General features: G+C 38.0%; 1 protein-coding gene across 2 annotated transcripts in view; it reads left to right on the top strand.

Annotated features, from left to right (window-relative positions):
* Window positions 1-17,383, top strand: part of PAPSS1 (3'-phosphoadenosine 5'-phosphosulfate synthase 1) — a 47,148-nt gene extending 29,765 nt beyond the window's left edge. For both annotated transcript variants that reach the window (XM_059817571.1, XM_059817572.1), the window contains 4 exons: window positions 1,658-1,793; window positions 3,250-3,518; window positions 7,261-7,490; window positions 17,089-17,383. In XM_059817571.1, coding sequence (XP_059673554.1) covers window positions 1,658-1,793; window positions 3,250-3,518; window positions 7,261-7,490; window positions 17,089-17,227 — 774 coding nt within the window. In that variant the 3' untranslated portion in view covers window positions 17,228-17,383. The remainder of the gene's footprint in view (window positions 1-1,657; window positions 1,794-3,249; window positions 3,519-7,260; window positions 7,491-17,088) is intronic.
* The last annotated feature ends 765 nt before the right edge of the window (window positions 17,384-18,148 follow it).

The following is an 18,148-nucleotide window of genomic DNA, read 5'->3' as shown; positions in this document are numbered from 1 at the left end:
CTGCAAACCCAAAATAAGTTTCTTTCCTTATTTGTCTCTCTAGGTCTTTTTGTTTACAACTATGACTTAAAATCAGATAAAAAGAAATCAAACAAACCTTAAATTATGAGCTTGCCCTTAAAAAGGGAAGGCCTTTGATGTGTTCTAAAAGTATCTGTATGACTAATAGTTATACGTATGTGAAAACTATGGATTTTGAGGACTTTATTTTATTAATGTGTAATGACATCCTTTTACTGACTGAAGTTGTATTCAGGAGTGTATCAGAAAAGGGATGTCTCCTGCTACATACAAGTAAGAGTATTCTGGAAGATTTTCAAAGCCCTTGATGTGTTCTGTGCTGATGAACCTAAGATGACCCCTTTATTAAAAACTTAACACAAATTTAAGACATTCCAAGAAAATTTCATGCAGACAAGATTTGAATGACTTGTTGTAATGCATTAGCAATTACAGAATGACATGGCTGAAACTAATGCAGAAGATGAGGAACTATCTTCTTAGGTCTGTACTGGGGTGTATAGCAGTATCATGACAGCATATGAATGTGCGTGTAGTAGTATTGTGACAGCACATGAATATGGTGGCCCTTCTAAATCAATTGGAAATCTTTGGGTGCCTGAGGGTTACTGTAGTGCAGAGTTTTCTCATCTTCAGATCTTTATCACACCTTCCACCCACCTTGGTAAGATGTCAAAGTCTGGCATTTAATTTGGGAAGGGGGTGGTGACTGTGGCATCATTTAATACCATAAGGTTCTCTATCTCAAAGCAAAAGTAAATTGAAAAATCCCCGCTTGATTTTAACATCTTGGCTTATGGGTTTAGTATGTAATGTCTAATGTTACATCAACATTTGTTGTCATCTTTAAATTACATAAGGCTAAAAAATTATCAGAAATGTGTATGAAACTTGGAAGTTTTTTGTGGTTCCATCTTCAAAAGCAACTGCATTCTCAGAAATTAACATTTTCTGAGTGATTTCTATGGCCATTGCTAGACTATGTTAAGCAGCTTGCCATAATTATTTTTTGATAAAGGGTGAGGTAGTATTTGAAGATGTCAAAAGAATTCTAGTGAGTGTACAATATATGTTGCCTTGATAAAGTGCTACCGTGAAACAAATCCAAAAACTATCCTACTGCAAAGATTCTGATTTTATTCTTAAATTAAAGTGGGTGAGTAGTTAATCAGAACTGTTTTATTCGTTACTCTATTGCTGACCAGAATCTTGTAAACTGCAGGGTGATACTGGAACTGCATTTGCTTTGACCAACAACTATAAAGTGTGCAGCTTCATTGTACTTAATATATTAGGCTTTCCAGTCACTATCTCATTTTGTCATGTAATAATGTTGGTTAAGAATACTGGCTACTTGCATTTCTATATATTAAAAAAATCCTTTATTTTGAAAGAAAGGCATATGCCTGCTGAAGATATTTGTGCATCTCTCCTGCACCATGGTATAACATGTCTGGACTGTGTTCCAGTGATTTTATTTTCTTCTTTAAAAAACATTGACGCTTGACTTGAGACTGTCAAATAAAATTAACCTGGAACTCTTCCCTTGGTAAAACTGTGCCCCCATTGCAATGCTCTAGATGCTCAGAAGAAGCTGACAACCAATCCTAAAAAGGGTTCTCCTTTCTTTTCTTAGATGGTTATGGAGCAAGGGAACTGGCTTGTAGGTGGAGATCTACAGGTCCTTGATCGTATTTATTGGAATGATGGGCTTGATCAATACCGTCTCACTCCAGCTGAACTAAGGCAGAAATTCAAGGAAATGAATGCCGGTGAGTAAATCTTTCTTGTTCTGTTTCTTCCTGCAAAGATTTATCCAAATGCCTGCTGCCTCAGTACCACAGGGGCTAGCATTGTTTCAAGGATGAAGATTTTGAATGCTCTTTTAGGTGGCAATCTTTGCCTTTTGCTGCTATTAATTTTTATGATCTCAGGCATTGCATTGCCTAAACTCACAAGAGAAGCTGGTAATGCCTGAGGTTCTGAATTTTATTTTTCCATGCACACTGGACATCTTACTAATATAAGAAAAGATAATGTTAAAATGTGGTAGAATGTGATTTAAAAATTAGCAGGTTTGGGTAAAACCATAGAGGTATGGTTGAGTGCTGAGGCTTTCATGCTGTTCTGGGTCATGCAGCTTTTTAAGTCTGCTGCTTCTGGGAAGCAAAGCTTATGACAGTAATCTAGGTAGACTGGTGTAAAGTGGAATGTATTACAGTTAAAAATGGTGAGCTAACTACGAGCTTTATATTGGGGAAGAAACAAAACAGTTTTTTCTTACTAACGCAGTAGTTTTAGGTAGATAAGTAAGAGGCTGAATAATGTCATAAAGCAGAGAACAATCAAACATACTGCCTTCATTGTGGCAGCGATTGGCAGGCAGCTGCTAAGCACTTCTAAGTGTGAGGGAAGAGATTAACATAAAAAATGCAAACAGGTTGGTCCTGAGCTCCTGTCTTTTTTCAGTGTGGTCAATATTTTCAGGGTCTGCAGGTCTGAGATACCAGTCTTTGTTTTAGCTAGCCCTAAATAAATATATTGATACCTGAAAAACCCCTGTTCTCTAGATTTCATTGGTTCCTTATGGGGAAACCTCTCAGTTACGGTGATTTTGCTGTCTTTCAGGGTGCCTTAGTTCATCTTAATTTGCAGAAGGGAGAAATCCTGGTTGTGTCAGGGTTTTTCGTCAAAGGGTTTGTAGTACTTCAGAATAGCAGTTAGCCTTGCTTTGTTCTTACTGTGCGTAAAGTCTACTGAGCTGTTAAGGTGAAGGAAACATATTAAGGCACATTAAATCCCCTTTTATTTGTTTTGTTGCAAACGTGTCCATTTGTTTTCCTGATGATACATTGAGCCTTTAAGACAGGTAGCATAGTTTGATTTCCTCTTAGAATTTAACTTTACATTATATGCTTGTGCAAGTGAAAAATCCAAAAAGATTACAGCTATTGGAGAAACTAGAGTAATTCTGCGGAAATCTCAAAAATGAAGGAAGCTGATTTATAGTTTTTTTGGTATGGTTGGTTTTTACTAGTTTTGCTCATTGAGTAGAATGATTTTAGAATAATTCATAGTCCTTTAATGACCTGTGACTATTGCTATTATTCTTGTTTAATAGAGTTCAGAGGAAAGTTTGTACTGTTTGAAGATTTTTGTATAGTTGTACAACTCCTGATAAAGTAACTTGCTATCCTTATATACCTTCTGTCTGATTTTTCTCCATAGATGCTGTCTTTGCGTTCCAGTTACGCAACCCAGTGCACAATGGGCATGCTCTTTTAATGCAGGATACTCATAAGCAGCTTTTGGAACGTGGCTACCGGCGCCCAGTTTTACTCTTGCATCCACTTGGAGGCTGGACAAAGGAGGATGATGTTCCTCTCATGTGGCGCATGAAGCAACATGCTGCAGTACTGGAGGAGGGAATCTTGAATCCAGAAACAACAGTGGTGGCTATATTCCCTTCCCCCATGATGTATGCTGGACCAACTGAGGTAGATACATCAAGAGTTTAAAACAAAACAAAACCCTTTTGATAGTGCACTAAAGTATTTCGTGCTATGCCTGGTGTTTGTGCCTTGTGGTTTTTTTAATGGAAAGAGGAGGCTAATTTTCCTTGGGGAAACGAGACTGTAGAGGGTTCCTCTGTCATCAACCAAAACATTCTTCTATATTGGATGATTTTGCTGGAAATGGTGGGACACAATATTGGGTTTATGTGCTCCTTTCTTTACAGTTATAAGGGTATGATAATGAATTAATCCTTCCTCCTTTTTTACAGTCTTTTTCCAAAGGAGTTGTAAGATCTGTTAACATACCAAATAGCTGTCCTGAATGTTAAGATACTTAAGTTTTATGGCTGTTCAGCAAAAAGTTTGTATGTTGGAGGGCTATACACAAATTAGGAAAGAAAAAGGTTTTGTTTATTTTTTGGCAAATTTAATTCAGAGAGAATTGTTTCAAGGCTTTTGTATGAAATAATTCTTTGGCAACACTTTATTTAGAAGCCAGGTCTTGGGTTGGAATCCCTAGAGGTTTCTGGGAAGCAGCAGAGAGAATAAATGCTCTCATTTGAGGGCAATTCCTTTAGGGAATATTGGTTCTCCATCTCATTACTTTTTTTTTTTTCTTTTTCCCTTCCATGAGTCACGGGAAGTTCAAATTCTGACCAGGCTCAAGAGGTTAACTCTGTGGTAGCTTTTTGATAGATAGGAGATCTCAACAGTGGAATTAGACAGGTGTCGCTTATTTTCTGCTGGCCAGTTGACTGATCAAACAGAGCTTGCACCGCATTTTGGTCCAGAGAAAAAACTGTAGTCCAGATCTAGTTGAGGCATGTAAGTGAGTTACTGTAGGGATCTTCCACTGTTCCCCATAGACCTTTTGTGAGAATTAACAGAAATCTTCTACTTCAGTCTTGTATTCATGAGCATATGAGGAGGAACAAAATCCACGATCCTTATTTGGAACAGAATAAGAGTTTTCTCCTAACCTATATGGCATTTCCAGTGACCTCAGAGTACAGCCTGACAAAGAATGTTTGTAGCCAAGTAATAAAAGAGACTCTTCCTTTAATCATTTTCCATAGGTCATTTAAAAGACATTGGTACCAGATTTGTTTCTGTAGCACAAGTGTTTTACAGAACAACAAGCAGCTGTTAGTATAGTTATCTACAGGATGGATGTGGCCTTTCAGTCTGTAAAGATTTTAATGGATGTGTTTCATAAGCATCAATTTAGCATTTTTGTATTTTTGACTTTCCTGATAATTACCTTGGAAGAAAAGAAACAGTTCTATAAGGGAAAGTTCTGTATCAAAATGCAATAAACTCACCTGCTTAGGAAAGTAAATATGTTCTGAGGTAGTATGGATGTATAGAAATTGGACAAGAACTGCCAGTCTTATGTCTCAAACATGTGGTTTACATTGTTCTAAATTGTCTTAGTCCAATAGCTTCACTTATTCGAAATGGAGTTCTTACTTGCTGTTACCCAAATGACAACATGAAACTTAAATTTCTTAACTATGCTAGAATAGTTTCAGAAAATATGCTGCTGGTTGCTGTGGAATTTCATGTGTATGGCCCACTCTGTGCTTGTAACATAAATATTAAAGTTATTAGCATAGCTATCAGCATCCAGATGCTTCCATAGCACCCTATATGCTTGAATAGCAGTGGAATCTGTCATGTGTAATGTCTGGCTGTTACCAAAATGAAAACTGATACCAGTGGTACCCTGATAAATCATGACTGGTTCCTAATTTCATTATCTGACTACTGATTTACAGAACTCTGTTCATATTGACTGCAAAACTTCCTCATTGAATGGTTTCTATAACGATTAGTTATAGAACTAATGTGGAACTAACAGTTGCTACTTTGAGAAATCACTTTAGAGCTTCTTGTGGAAAGCTTATTAACATAGAACAGCATGCACAGTGACTAAAATATGAAACATTTTGACTTTGTTTGATGTAAAGATTTACAGTAGGAAGATGCAATTTTTCTTTTTGTAATGGAAGGAGATTTTATCTATCACATTGTCCATTTACTACAAGGTAGTGGCAGCAACTTTTTGTCCTGTCATTTGTAGGTTTTTTCCCTCCTGCCTCCCCTTCTTTTTTTTCCCTTTAGTGCTTGACAGATGTTTATTACTGCTCAACTTGTGAAACTATTTTACACTACGTAGTTACTGCGTAGGCCCTTTAGTTTTGTGTGAAGGTAAGGCTGCACATAAAAGAAACTACTGTTATATACTTGCTGTTATTTTTAAACTCTTCTCCTATATAGATAGTGTGACAGTTCTTTTAGGGGAGTACTTCCCAGTATGAGAACATACTGACGTTTCCTGAAGTGGTGTGTCTTTGTTTCCTAAAGTAATGTAACAGTTATTTTACTTTTACTGTACTGCACAGTTAAATTTTCTATTGAAAATATTACATATAAAAATGAATTAAGAAAATTCACCAACAGTCCTATAACATAAGTCTAAAAACTGCCATGAGTGTAACATATCTAACAGTCTAGGATCTAGTAAATACTGCGAACAGTCTTTGGGACGAAAAAACAACCCTCTCACCATATTTAGTAAGAGAGATGCATTTCTAAATAATTAGAAAGCATTTCTTTGGTTGTAGGGTGCAGATGATTGAATAGTCTGCGTGCAAACTTTCCTTTGATGTATCTTTTTTTTTTTACCTTCAGTAGTAACTAAGCTATAAGGAAAAAAATAAAAATCAAGCTGTTAGTTATGTTAGCTCATTTTGAAATGTGCAGTGAAGTAATGTGGGAAAGCTGTTTGTCAATATTTACAGTAATTCAAATATTAGGTGGAAGGGAGTTGGTGCATCCAAGCAAAAGTTCAGTAAAGCTAAAGTTTCTGATTTTGACATTGGTTCTTCCCCAGTTCATGTAGATGTGTTAGAATTAAATTATTTCAAAATGATCAGGGAAAAGTGACTAAATATTTACCAAAGCTAGAGTTGCTTTATCAGTTTTCATCTTGGAAGCTTGTGTTATAAATAGGCAGTTATAAATAGGCTCTGAAAGCCTATTTCAAGCATTCATGTGCAGTATGTACCTAGTTTATATGTCCTTCAGGGCTTAAAATTGATGTAGGCTAAGCATTGAAGTCCTGCCTCGAACACCTTGCCACATGGACCAGGTGAAAATGCTGAGCATGGGTAATTTTTCTTTTTTAATGTGTAGATGGGTTGATTAGCTCACTCGTGAACACTGTATCTAAGTAGCCGATCTTGTCTGTCTTCTGATGAGATGTTTGGCAGCTATCTATTGGTCAGGGTGTCTTTTCAGAGAAATTACTGTGGTTAAAATAGAGCAATATACCGCTAGATCCCTCTAAGCTTCCCAAAGCAGTTGGTTTCGTGTTAATCTTTTTATATAAAAGGAAAGGGATGGAGGGTGACAACATCAGGAGGAACTGAGCTAAGCAATGGATGAGCTCTATCTTTCTTGCACTGATTGTACTGTTCCAAACACTGTGCTAAAGTAACTTTTAAAGTATCCTAATGTGTAAATGGAACAGGGGGATAGTACGTCTTAGCTGTAAGTTTGGTGGTGATTCACATAATTAATTCTTTGTTTTGTTGTGGCTCCATAGTAAAAATCATGTCTGATCAGGGAAAAAGTGGTAATTATACAATGCATGCACATTTTAAGGGTCATATTTTGACCATTTTCTTCTGTTAACGGTTTTTCCCTGTCTCTGTTGTAGGTTCAGTGGCACTGTAGATCACGGATGGTTGCAGGAGCTAACTTCTACATTGTAGGGCGAGATCCAGCAGGGATGCCACACCCTGACACTGGGAAAGATCTCTATGAACCAACCCATGGTGCCAAAGTGTTGACAATGGCTCCAGGCCTCCGAGCACTGGAAATTGTACCTTTCAGAGTTGCAGCTTATAATAAGAAAAAGAAGTGCATGGATTATTATGACTCTGATCAGTAAGTTGTATTTTCATTTTAAGACTTTTTTGAGCAATAGCTGCCTTTTACCCCCCGCCCACATAAAAAAATTGTTTTTAATTAAATTCATATTGCTCAAAGATGGCAGTGTTTAGACGTGGTGTTAGATCATGAATGCAACTTTGACTTCAGCATGATTTGGGTGTGGTTTCACAGCACAGCTAACCTGATCCAACTTTAGCTGCGACTGGAAGATCCCCTTTTCTTCCCACGTACTGGAGTTTCACTAATTCTGGAACATGTTGGCACAGATTGCTAAATTCACAGAAAAATATTACTATTTATTATAATGGTAAGATTAGCTTTCTGCTGGTTTATCTTTCTAAATATGCTTCTCAGGTGTCAGGTATGTATCAGATATGATGGAAGAGAAACAATGAGAGAGTGCAGCAGGGAGAAGATAGTGGACGGTGACAAATAGCTATTTGCTAGTGGACGGTGACAAATAGCTATTTGCTCTGTGTAACGATAGTGCAAAATGATGCCCTAAGTCCATTGTATGTCCCAGGGTTTTCAGCTGGTTTTGAGGTTTTTTTTGATCCAGTTACAGGACAGGTAATTTCACCTTCTACATATTCAATATTATTTTTTCACTTGTGTGGCGTAGCAGGGTCCAAAACTCACTGTATGTGTTGCTGTGGTGCCAGAGTGAGACTGGGAAGATGACTTGTCATTTTAGTTTAAACCTCTTTATTCAGATTATTGAACTGTACTTTTGCTTTACATCAAACTGCAGTTGAAGTTAGTACTGAAATACAAACTGTCAAGCAAGATTTTCTTCTAAAAAAACGTATTTTTTATATTCTATTCCCTACTGCTTCTAACTGAAGAAGTATGTCTGTACAACACAGTTCACCTTTGAAAGCATGAAATCAGCATGGGATGGACTGATCTGTAAAAATGAACGCATCTCTTACGTCTTGTTCTTCAGCTGCTTATGCTGCAGTTACACTGAGTATAAAAGTCTCCAAGGATGTCACTGTAGCTTGTGACAATCAACCAACAAGTTTTATTCAGCAGCCTGTGTCTTTCTTACCACGAATAATGTTTATTAGTAGATAGTGTGCTGGGTTAACCTTGACTGTAATTTATGTAACTGCTTTATATTTCAGCAGTAAATTCCAAGCACCTGAATTAGTCTGCTTTTATTTTTAAAAGCCGCACAGTGTTATTGTCTCTTACATAACTGAAGAGAACTTTATGGTGTGTTCTTCTGTTGTTTGGAAATCATGAGCAGAATGATAAAGGCAAATCTGTTGAAACCTGACAAGAATTAAAATACTTTCACTGTGTATTACTCTATGACGTCCATATGTGTTTAGAAATTTGATGATTTGCTACATGGCAGATGTTTTAAAATTGAAGCTAATCAGGGAGGCTTATTTAGCAGTTGTAGTTTGCTGATGTTGTTCTTCCTTCCTTCCTTCCTCCCTCCTCCCTCCCATATAGGCAGCATTCCAGTGTAAGGATCTCCTTAGTGCTGTGAAGCTTCTCTTTGGTTGACATTGCAGCAGGTTTTTTCTCAAGTGAAGCTATGGACAGTAGGGTCCGATCAGACCTATGCCCTGATACATATGGTATTTTCATTAGGGGGAATAAAATCAGAGGGAAGGATTCTCCTAGCGTACATGACATGAAAGTATCTTCCTAAACTTATTGCCTCTTAGTAGCTGTTGAACATTTCGCTACCTTTTGAGATGCATCTAGAAGTCCTCATTGCTGTGCACAGTAACTAGATTGTGATGTAAATATTCCTAGTTTTATGCAAACCTGTATACATTATAACATAAGGTTCCAAAGGCTGTTGTAGTAGATACTGTGGGTATTTGTCCTGTTTGTTGTCCAAGCAATTCAGCAAGTTTTAGAAGATAAATACACAAAGATTAAAGTGAAATAGTAATACTGGTGTATCATTTCTTAATAATTTGGAATAGAAGGGGGAGTAGAAATGTGAGAGGCCAGAATTCCCATTGCATGGAACAGCCAATGTTTGCAGAAGAATATTGATTCTGTGATCATTGATACTGCACTCTAAGCAGGATAGAATTGATTTAGATCAAGGGGAGTAAAATTGTACCTCTGTAATTAGCTGGAGCAAATGATTAAAAAAAAAAAAAATCTCGGTGGTAATAGGTTTTGCCTTTTGTCACAGTCTGCATTATGCGCACCCTATTATCCTTTCATCATGCCTGTGGGGACCCTTTGGTTTGAGGCATTTTTCTTCCGTTTCTGTCACTGTCTTGGAAAAAAGACCATGTGCAGTTTTGCCCTGCTGCTGTCAGAGTGTAAGACCATTTGCCCTGTCCTTCCCTAGATGGTGTTTGTAAACTTACAGGGTGGACTGGAGTGTGGCAGCAATCCTCTAGATGGCAATGCGGACACATGCAGACTTCCTGAAGAGAGAGTCATTATTGCTCCTGCTTGCCATAGACAGAACGCTGTGGTAGGCTCCAGACAGTCAGAGCTTGGGTGGGTGCAGCTGGCTGCGTTTCAAAATAGTCTGCGTAATGCTGAAAATGTGGCAGACTCCTGGACCATGTGGTGTTTGACTCTGTAAGGAGGGTGGCAGGGAATAGAGGATTGTCTGGAAATATGACAGGATCAGTACTGGTGGAAGACCGTTGGGTGTGGAATAGTGATGTTTGTGGAAATCTTTCTTTAGCTCACCACTTAGCTGGTGAAAAACAGAGCATGAAAACGTGGGGAAGAGGGTTGTACACATAGAACCATTGCTCTGACTTGTTTTGGAAATGGGTAACTTGATTTCTATTGCACCTTTCTCAGTTTTTTGAGGCTTGGAGACTTGACAGCCAGCTAGGCAATTCAAGAATTTACATCACTAATGGATGCACGAAAGGTTATGGCAAGTGCGTTTCCCTTGGACTGAGCTGCAGCTGAGCTGTGTGTCTTAGCTGCTGGAAGTAGTTACCCTCTCCCTGAGTGGTCATCTCTTCTAGTCTTTCAGGCCTCCTAGACGACTCTATCTGGGAACGTGCTTGTGAGAAGCCATAAAGGACACCATTTGCTGTCTTGGGAGGCTCTCTAGTTTGGCAGAGTTGGACCCACACCTGGCTTGGCAGTAAAGACATGCTGATGTTAGTGAATTATCTTTCTGCTTCTGAAGGCAATCCTAAGCCATGGGGATGATGGGGGGATGAATTTTTGGCTAGTGGTGAGAGGTTACCAAAAGCTTGATCCATCTGCCAGAGGGATGTCTGACAAGTTGGGGCTGCAGCATTAGCAGTGGCAGAGAGTTGCTTTGCTTGTGACATCCCTTAACATTCATGCTCAGCTTTTATGACAAAGATGTAACACTTGCTGATAGCATTCAGTGTATGCCTGTGGGGGTAGGTTTTTGCATGCTGGGTTGGTACTGGTCAGCTACTTACCATAAGAAACTGGGCAGCTGTGTGACACCTTGCTGTGGCTAAGCTGTTCATGACCTGGTGGCAAGCCTGGGAAGCATCAAAAAGCCTAGCACTGGCCCTACCTCCATATCAGTAACAAAGGCCCTGACTTCTCAGGTGTGGTGCCTGTGATTCTAAGAGGTCACTGTTCTTAAGGTCTTCAGGTCCCAAAGGCGTCCACGCAAGTGCAGTTTTGTGGAGTTGATATAGTTGATATAGTTTGTTTCTTACTTCCATTAGTATCCTCCAGAACACATGCTGCCCTTGGAGTTCCAGTAGACCTGGTATCTCTGCTTGGGAACAGTCTGGAGAATATGACTTAGCTTTGAGTGTCAGGGCCTCACGCTGCTGGTTAACAATGTTGAGCTGCTGTGGTGCTGAGTTGGAGCTGAAGTCACTTGGCAGTAGGTGTATCTACCTGTACCCCTGTTTATAAGGAAAGGCAGAGATATCCTGGTTGCATTCAGGGATAGTCAGGGAGCATTGTGTGTGAGGAAAGGGGGTGAGAAAAGACTGATGTAAAAGCCTTTATGCTAGCTGCACAGCAGTTGTAGTTGTGGAGTGGTGCACAAAGTTTAACTTGTATAAATTGTTTGACTAAAGTTACCCTTTAAAATATTAAGACCTGTGAACAATCGACGACTTGAAACTGTATTTGTATTTTGCCTCATGAAGCCACCACAATTTTTAATTTGTTTCTTGGACATCTTAGAACTAGGTTTAGCACCTCATGGAATCTCAGTCTTAAAGCGTATTTTTGAAAAAGATGTGTCTAAAACTAAGATTTAGGAAAGGGATTTGAGGAATGCATTTGAAATGATGTATAGCAGCACAGGTAGAGCTAACTTCATTTTATTCTCCCTTTGATCACAATGAGGATAACAAAAAAAATTCCCTTTTTATTGTTGCTGAGGTCAGATAGCAAGCCTAATCTAAGTTTCTGTGGGAAGCTTGAGCATTTCCACTTGCATGGAATTCTGAAGAAACAATACATACAGAAAGTAGTATGAATATTGGTACAGTCCTTTTGCTTATCATAGTTTTTACCCTTTCTGATTTCATAGAATTTTGGATCAGTAACTTAATATGTCCAAACATGTTTTGGAAAAGTTTATAGGAAGAGTTCTAGTTATAATGGAGAAATTCCAAATGAATATCAGTCTAATAGTGGTTCACAGATCAGAATTATAAAGAAAAAATAACCAAAGAACCAAACAGCAGACAAAAAACACCAGCACCCCCCAAATAATCCCTACCCAATGCCGAAATCCCTTCAGAAAAATAGTTAGCATGTTTCTTCAGCCAAAAAGGCCTCTCAAACAGTTACCACAGACAAGTGTAATTTGGGATTGGTGGCTTAATAATAGTAGTTGTTTGGGTGAGCAGAGATTCCCAATTCTTTACAGAAGATCAGTCCTATAAAATGCAGCCACAGACTGCTGCTGAGAAAAAACTCAATTAAGAAAGGAAATTAGTCTGGCAATTAAAAAAGCCACAGCAGTGTCTGGAAAAATGGATTTTTTTTTTTTTTTTTTTTTTTGTCCTGAAAGAAAACTGATGAGATCATTTTGGCTAAAAGAAACCCATAAGTAAGGTTACTGGAGCAGACTGTTCATGCTTTCTATAAAATGTGAATGAAGCATGGGTATCTGTGAAGAGGAGAGATTTTAACTTTATGTAGTTTATTCCCACAACCTTTAATATGGTTGTCATTACTGTTTTAATACTGTCAGGTCATAGTTACATGACGGCTGTTCCAACTAAGTACATGCTGTTCTGAAATTTATTTGATGTGATACCTGATTTTTAAAGCGATAGGAAGAGACTGAGATAAGCATGCTTGACTGTCCTCCTTAATTTAGCTATGTGAAGTATGGTTTCTCAATTAACATTAGTACATAATTTAGGATACACTGGAACACTACAGCAGCTCAGAAGACCATCCTGCCAGTTAGAAAGGAATTTCATTCACAGTAAGTAAAGGATTTGCTTTGCATATGTTGATATTAATCTCACTATTATGTTCATAAAGAGTTTGTTCATGGCCAGTTAGGTTTTGAACCTAGCTGATACTAGCTGGTTCATTCAGCATCATGGGGCACCCCCAAGGCCTAACATTGACATAACAAAGACGTGACACTGTAAGGGACAACGTTCTGTTCCTGTAGGAGTTACGGTGTAAGTTGTGACTTAATGCTGCAAAAGCAAATTTAAATTCACTGAAAATGCTTCTGAAAAGCGTTGTAAGGTTAGACTTCACCTCAGGACAGATCCTGTTCAGGAAGTGTGAAGTTGGAGAAGGAGACTTGTTAAAGGACTGAACCCCAGATAAGGAGGCTGTGAATTGTCCTAGGTAGGAATTAATCAGATCTAAAGTTTCCCAGCTGAGTAGAACATGGCAGTTGTTCTGAAGCCAGACCAGGCTGAATAAGTCATGTTACTGTTTTATTTCCATGCAGTTGTTTAGGAAAAAAAATATTTTTATGAATAGGCAAAACTATGAATGAATGGTCTGTACTTCTATCATGAGTCTTGTTTTTAAGAGTAATTTCTTAAGACCTTGAGAGCACCAGACATTGCCCTCCAGAGAACGGGAATTCCAAGAAGGTAATTTGCACAGTGCCAGATACCCTAACAGAAGGTTGGGGTTCCCAAGATTATGACTGATCTTTAGTGCTCCCAAGTGAAAAATCAATTACGTAGAATATTTTATACTTAGATTAAACCTGTAGGGAGTAATTATTGAAGTGGAAAAAATATTCTCCTCGGTCACTGTATTAAGGTACTGTATTGATACCTCAGACATAATGGCAGAGGTTTCCTGTAGGACTGCGGGCATCTTCATGCCATCATTTCCCACTTGCAAACTGGTGATAACTTTGTTTTGTCACGAGAATTGTAAGGTCTTTGAAATCTTAGCCTCACACACTGCTCTTAGAGTGTTTGAGCTCATAACAAAGCATAAAGAGCTGTCATTGTTGCTGGGGTCACTTGTGGTATCGTAGTAAAAAATAACTACTGAATGCACAAAAAAGGGAAATCCATTTAACAGATTAAAACATTAGTCTTTGTAAATGAAAGAAAGGAAAGAACTGGTGTATGAATTCTTAATGTCCTTTGAGTCTGATGCTCAGTTACTGTGAATAGTTTGAAGATTAATTAACAGTACAAATTTGTTCCTATGTTATTCTGAATAAATCACTTATTGCTTTCCAAATGTAAAATATTGTGCACCTGTGGGTGTCTGTATATACATATAGCTCTGTGTGTGGAAGGAGGGCACAATCCGAAGTGTAAGAAAAGATTCCTTTTCCCCTTTACTAGATGTATGAGAGCACAGCAAAGATATGTATTTTCTGTCTGTCTAGCCCTGTCCTCCATAAATAACATTTCCCAGCGTGTGTATGTAAGGCTTTTTCCACACTGTGAGTGTAATAGGGTTCTAGAATGCTATGCCATGGAGCAAATACCAATCCCAGTATAGTATATTTCAAGACTGGTTTTCTGTTGACAAGTTTTTGTTGTGGATTTATTTCTGCCTTTTTTCCTCTTTCTTTTGGAGAATGTTTTTAATTGCATTGGCACCAAGTATTAGTCAATATTAGTCAAACTCAATTGGTAGTAAAAGGTCAAATCAATGTTACAAGCATTTACTAACATGCAATGTGACTCAAAGAAAGCTAATTCCAGCAGCCACTGAATAAAAATTTCAAAGGCATTTAAATCCCATGCTCAAGAAAGGCTTGGGTTAAATTTCATTGAGAGTCATTCCAAGTCTTACTTGAGAATGGAATTTGGATGGCTTTGGCATATCTATTTCATAGCAGTTTTAATGGTCAAATGTTTCCCCCTCTCATATTCTGCTCAAATCCATTTTATGTAGAGTAACTCCTAATATCCTCAAAATTCACTATGAACAAAATTACTTGACTCTTCTTTCTGGTTTCTTTTGCCACAAAAGTAAATTAGTCATACTGATATGTTTTATTTCAAAATTGCCAAAGCTCCATTCAAGTCACTTTAGTGATTACTAATTAAGGTAATTTTTTTTTAAAGAAAAACCCATTCAAAAGAGAAGTTTGAGATAATGAGAGGGCATCACTAGTACTTTTGTACTTTTTAATAGTATTTTTGAAACATTTCTAGAAATGTTATGAGATGCTGAATGTAGTATGTTTCTTAAATGATCCTCACTCATGTTTTCATTTCCTTTTCTTACAGTTTCTATAGATCTCCTTGCTTCTTTTCATGTTTCTCCCTTTCTTGATATCTCCAATTCCTAGAACTGCTTTTTATGCAACTAGGGATAAGATGAAGCTAAGAGTTGGGGGTCTTATTGAAGCACACTTATATGACATCTAAATTTACTGTCTTAATACCTTTATTTCACTTGTAGGGCATGGGAGGAAGATGAATGTTTTTCTGAAAACTTAGCTGCTTTATGTTCTCCTTGCCTGTTAACGGGTTTTTTTTAATGCTTCAACTTTGGTATTGCTACCATACTGTGGAGAGAACCACATATGAAGAAACTTTATAGCACTTGTTTTATTCTTTTCTTCCTGATCATCTGAAAACTTAGTATTTTTTTGCTAGAATTAACCAGGCTTATCACTTCCCCACATACATTTTATAGAAATAGTTCTTTGCAAAGAATGCAAGTTACTTTCAAGCAGTGTTAGTGAACAGTAGGCATCTCTCTGCCAAGGAACAAAATTTTCAGGCGTTATAAATAGCAGTGACATACCTTTTTCTCCCATGGGCTTACATCAACTTTAAGCTTTAATTTTTATGTAATTTACATTCTGCGGAATTGAAGCCCAGTATGTTTTTTTGCCTTATTGTGACACTTAAGAACCCACAGCCCCAAATTGAGAGCAATAGGAAAAGAGCATGTATGGCAGTGCTGCTGTATAAATGTATACAATCCAAATCAAAAAGTTATGGGGCTAGCGGTTTTGTGAAAGGGAACTGTGGAATGCTTTCTTGCTAACTTACCCTACTGAGCGTAGCTCAGCACTTAGAGCCAAGTTCTGCCCTCTGATGCGCACACTTGGCTCTTGTTTCTATCTAAGGCATGTGCATCTGAGATCAATACTTGGCGTTTATTTCAAACAGACAAGTAAAGAATGAGTTATGCATACATGTTGCAGATTGAGCAAATGGCGTAAGTAAAATTGCGTATTTAGTTTAAGAATAAATAATTTTTTCTTTGGAGCATTTGGTAGAACTCTGGCATTCTTGTCTTGCTTTTAACGTTTCAATCCTGTGGGGAGTAAGAGTTTAACTTGTGCAGCTTTTGCTGCTTATGACCACATAGCTGAGAAGTTTAATATTAATTTAGATTGTCATGTTGACAATGATAAACAATGCTGATCTTTTGTAGTTCATTTGTGCATTTGTCCAACTGAATTCTGTTTTTTAGGGAAAAACATCTTTAGGGGAAGGTATTTTTATTATTCCCCTGCTTTTTTCTTTATTTTGAACTCTATGTGCCACATTACCGATATGTATATGTATGTATATGCATGCTCAGTAGCTTGCAATGGCCCAGCTGCAGAAACTGTGGAGCTTGCCTCTATACATTGAGGCTTTTACTTTCTCTTTTCTGCAAACTGTCCTTCACTAAGTTTTTGCGCAATGTTATTTTTTTCACACGCTCTAGTGGCACTGAAATGACCTTCTTCAACCAGCACTGGAACCTTCAACCAGCACATAGGGCTGGTCTGCTGCTGTGGTAGGGCAAGGTGCAAAATTGGATGGCTGCTGTTGCTTGGCAGAGGGGCTGAGACAGGAGGTGGAGGAGATGGTTCTCTCTCAGCAGTAGTTCCCTGTTTCCTTATAGAGAGTGGGCCAGGCTAGATGGAAGCACAGACTCAATTCAGTCCACAGGAGATCAGTCGGATCATGCTGCTAAACCTCAGGAGTTACCTAAGCTGAATATTGTAGAGGGTGTATATCCTAGAGATTTACTGGCATTGCTGGCCAAATGTCTGGAAATAACAGTTGCTATACAGCATTATACTCCCAAGAAGAAATTTATAAAGTATCAAGAAAGCAGAAGGAATATGAGCAACTTTGCCTACTTTTAAAATATGTTCTTTCCCCCCCCCCCCCCCCCCCGCCCTTGCTCTTCTCCCTCTCCCCCCTCACCCTCACTCCTACTCTCTCAGCCATGAAGACTTTGAATTTATATCGGGGACCCGCATGCGCAAGCTGGCTCGAGAAGGACAAAACCCGCCGGAAGGCTTCATGGCTCCTAAGGCTTGGACTGTGCTGACAGAATACTACAAATCCTTGGAGAAGGCTTAGGCCTCTTATTAACTGCAGATCAACCTTTGACGCCTGATATATTTACGAGAAGGGGACCACACAGTCACCGTTCATGTTGCTTTGTTGTGGTGTCTGTCAGGAAGTTCTTCTCTGAAAACAGACTCTTTCTCCCTAACTTAGCATCATTCTTTGCCTGTCCTTTTTTATTATGTCCTGGCACCTAACTAGCTGCTGGTTTTAATGTCTTCTCTTTTATTACAGTTAATATTCTTGCAGTAGGATTTTTAACTCGTCTTTTTTTGTATTTTACTGCCTCTGTCCTATGAGTTCTGCTGCTGTTAAATAGATGCAGCTTTTTTCATATGTTATTTAAACTGCTGGGTAGTGTCTGGTTTTAGTAGTTTGTAGGAGAAAATGTAATGGTTAGACACTTAACTATGGATAGATTATCTATAAATGGAAAAAGTAAATAAGTTTTAAAACATCTGTAAAGGTGTCCTCATCTTTATCTCATCATCATCATCTCCAGAAGCACTTAACATTAATTTCTCACTGTAAGTAATCAAAAAGCTGAATTTTTTATGTAGCATAATTAAACTTTTTTGCTTTCTTTGCTTAGTTTTGGAGTTCATTGAGCTGTCCAGTGATTCTCTTCTGCTCTGGACCTGTAAAGATGGCCAAGCAATGGATAAAAGAAAATATCTAGTTTTCACTTTGAATTGATAACAAATGCAGATTTTTTTTAATGTGTTTGTTGCCATAGGTGTCAGTAGGGAATGTTTTATTTCATTTGATACTACTTTCCAGTTTTTGGTTCCAGATATGCTTGTTCAGCCTACTACAACTTTAAAAAAAGTATGGCAGACCAACCTTGAATTAATGTTTAATTATTGCAAGAAAAATAAAAAAATCCTTAGAACTTGGCATTTCCTGTGGTACAAATGCTTAATCCTGAGGTTA

This window comes from Gavia stellata, chromosome 5 (genome assembly GCF_030936135.1).
Source record: "Gavia stellata isolate bGavSte3 chromosome 5, bGavSte3.hap2, whole genome shotgun sequence".
NCBI lineage: Eukaryota > Metazoa > Chordata > Aves > Gaviiformes > Gaviidae > Gavia > Gavia stellata.
This window is presented reverse-complemented; position numbering and strand designations above follow the sequence as displayed.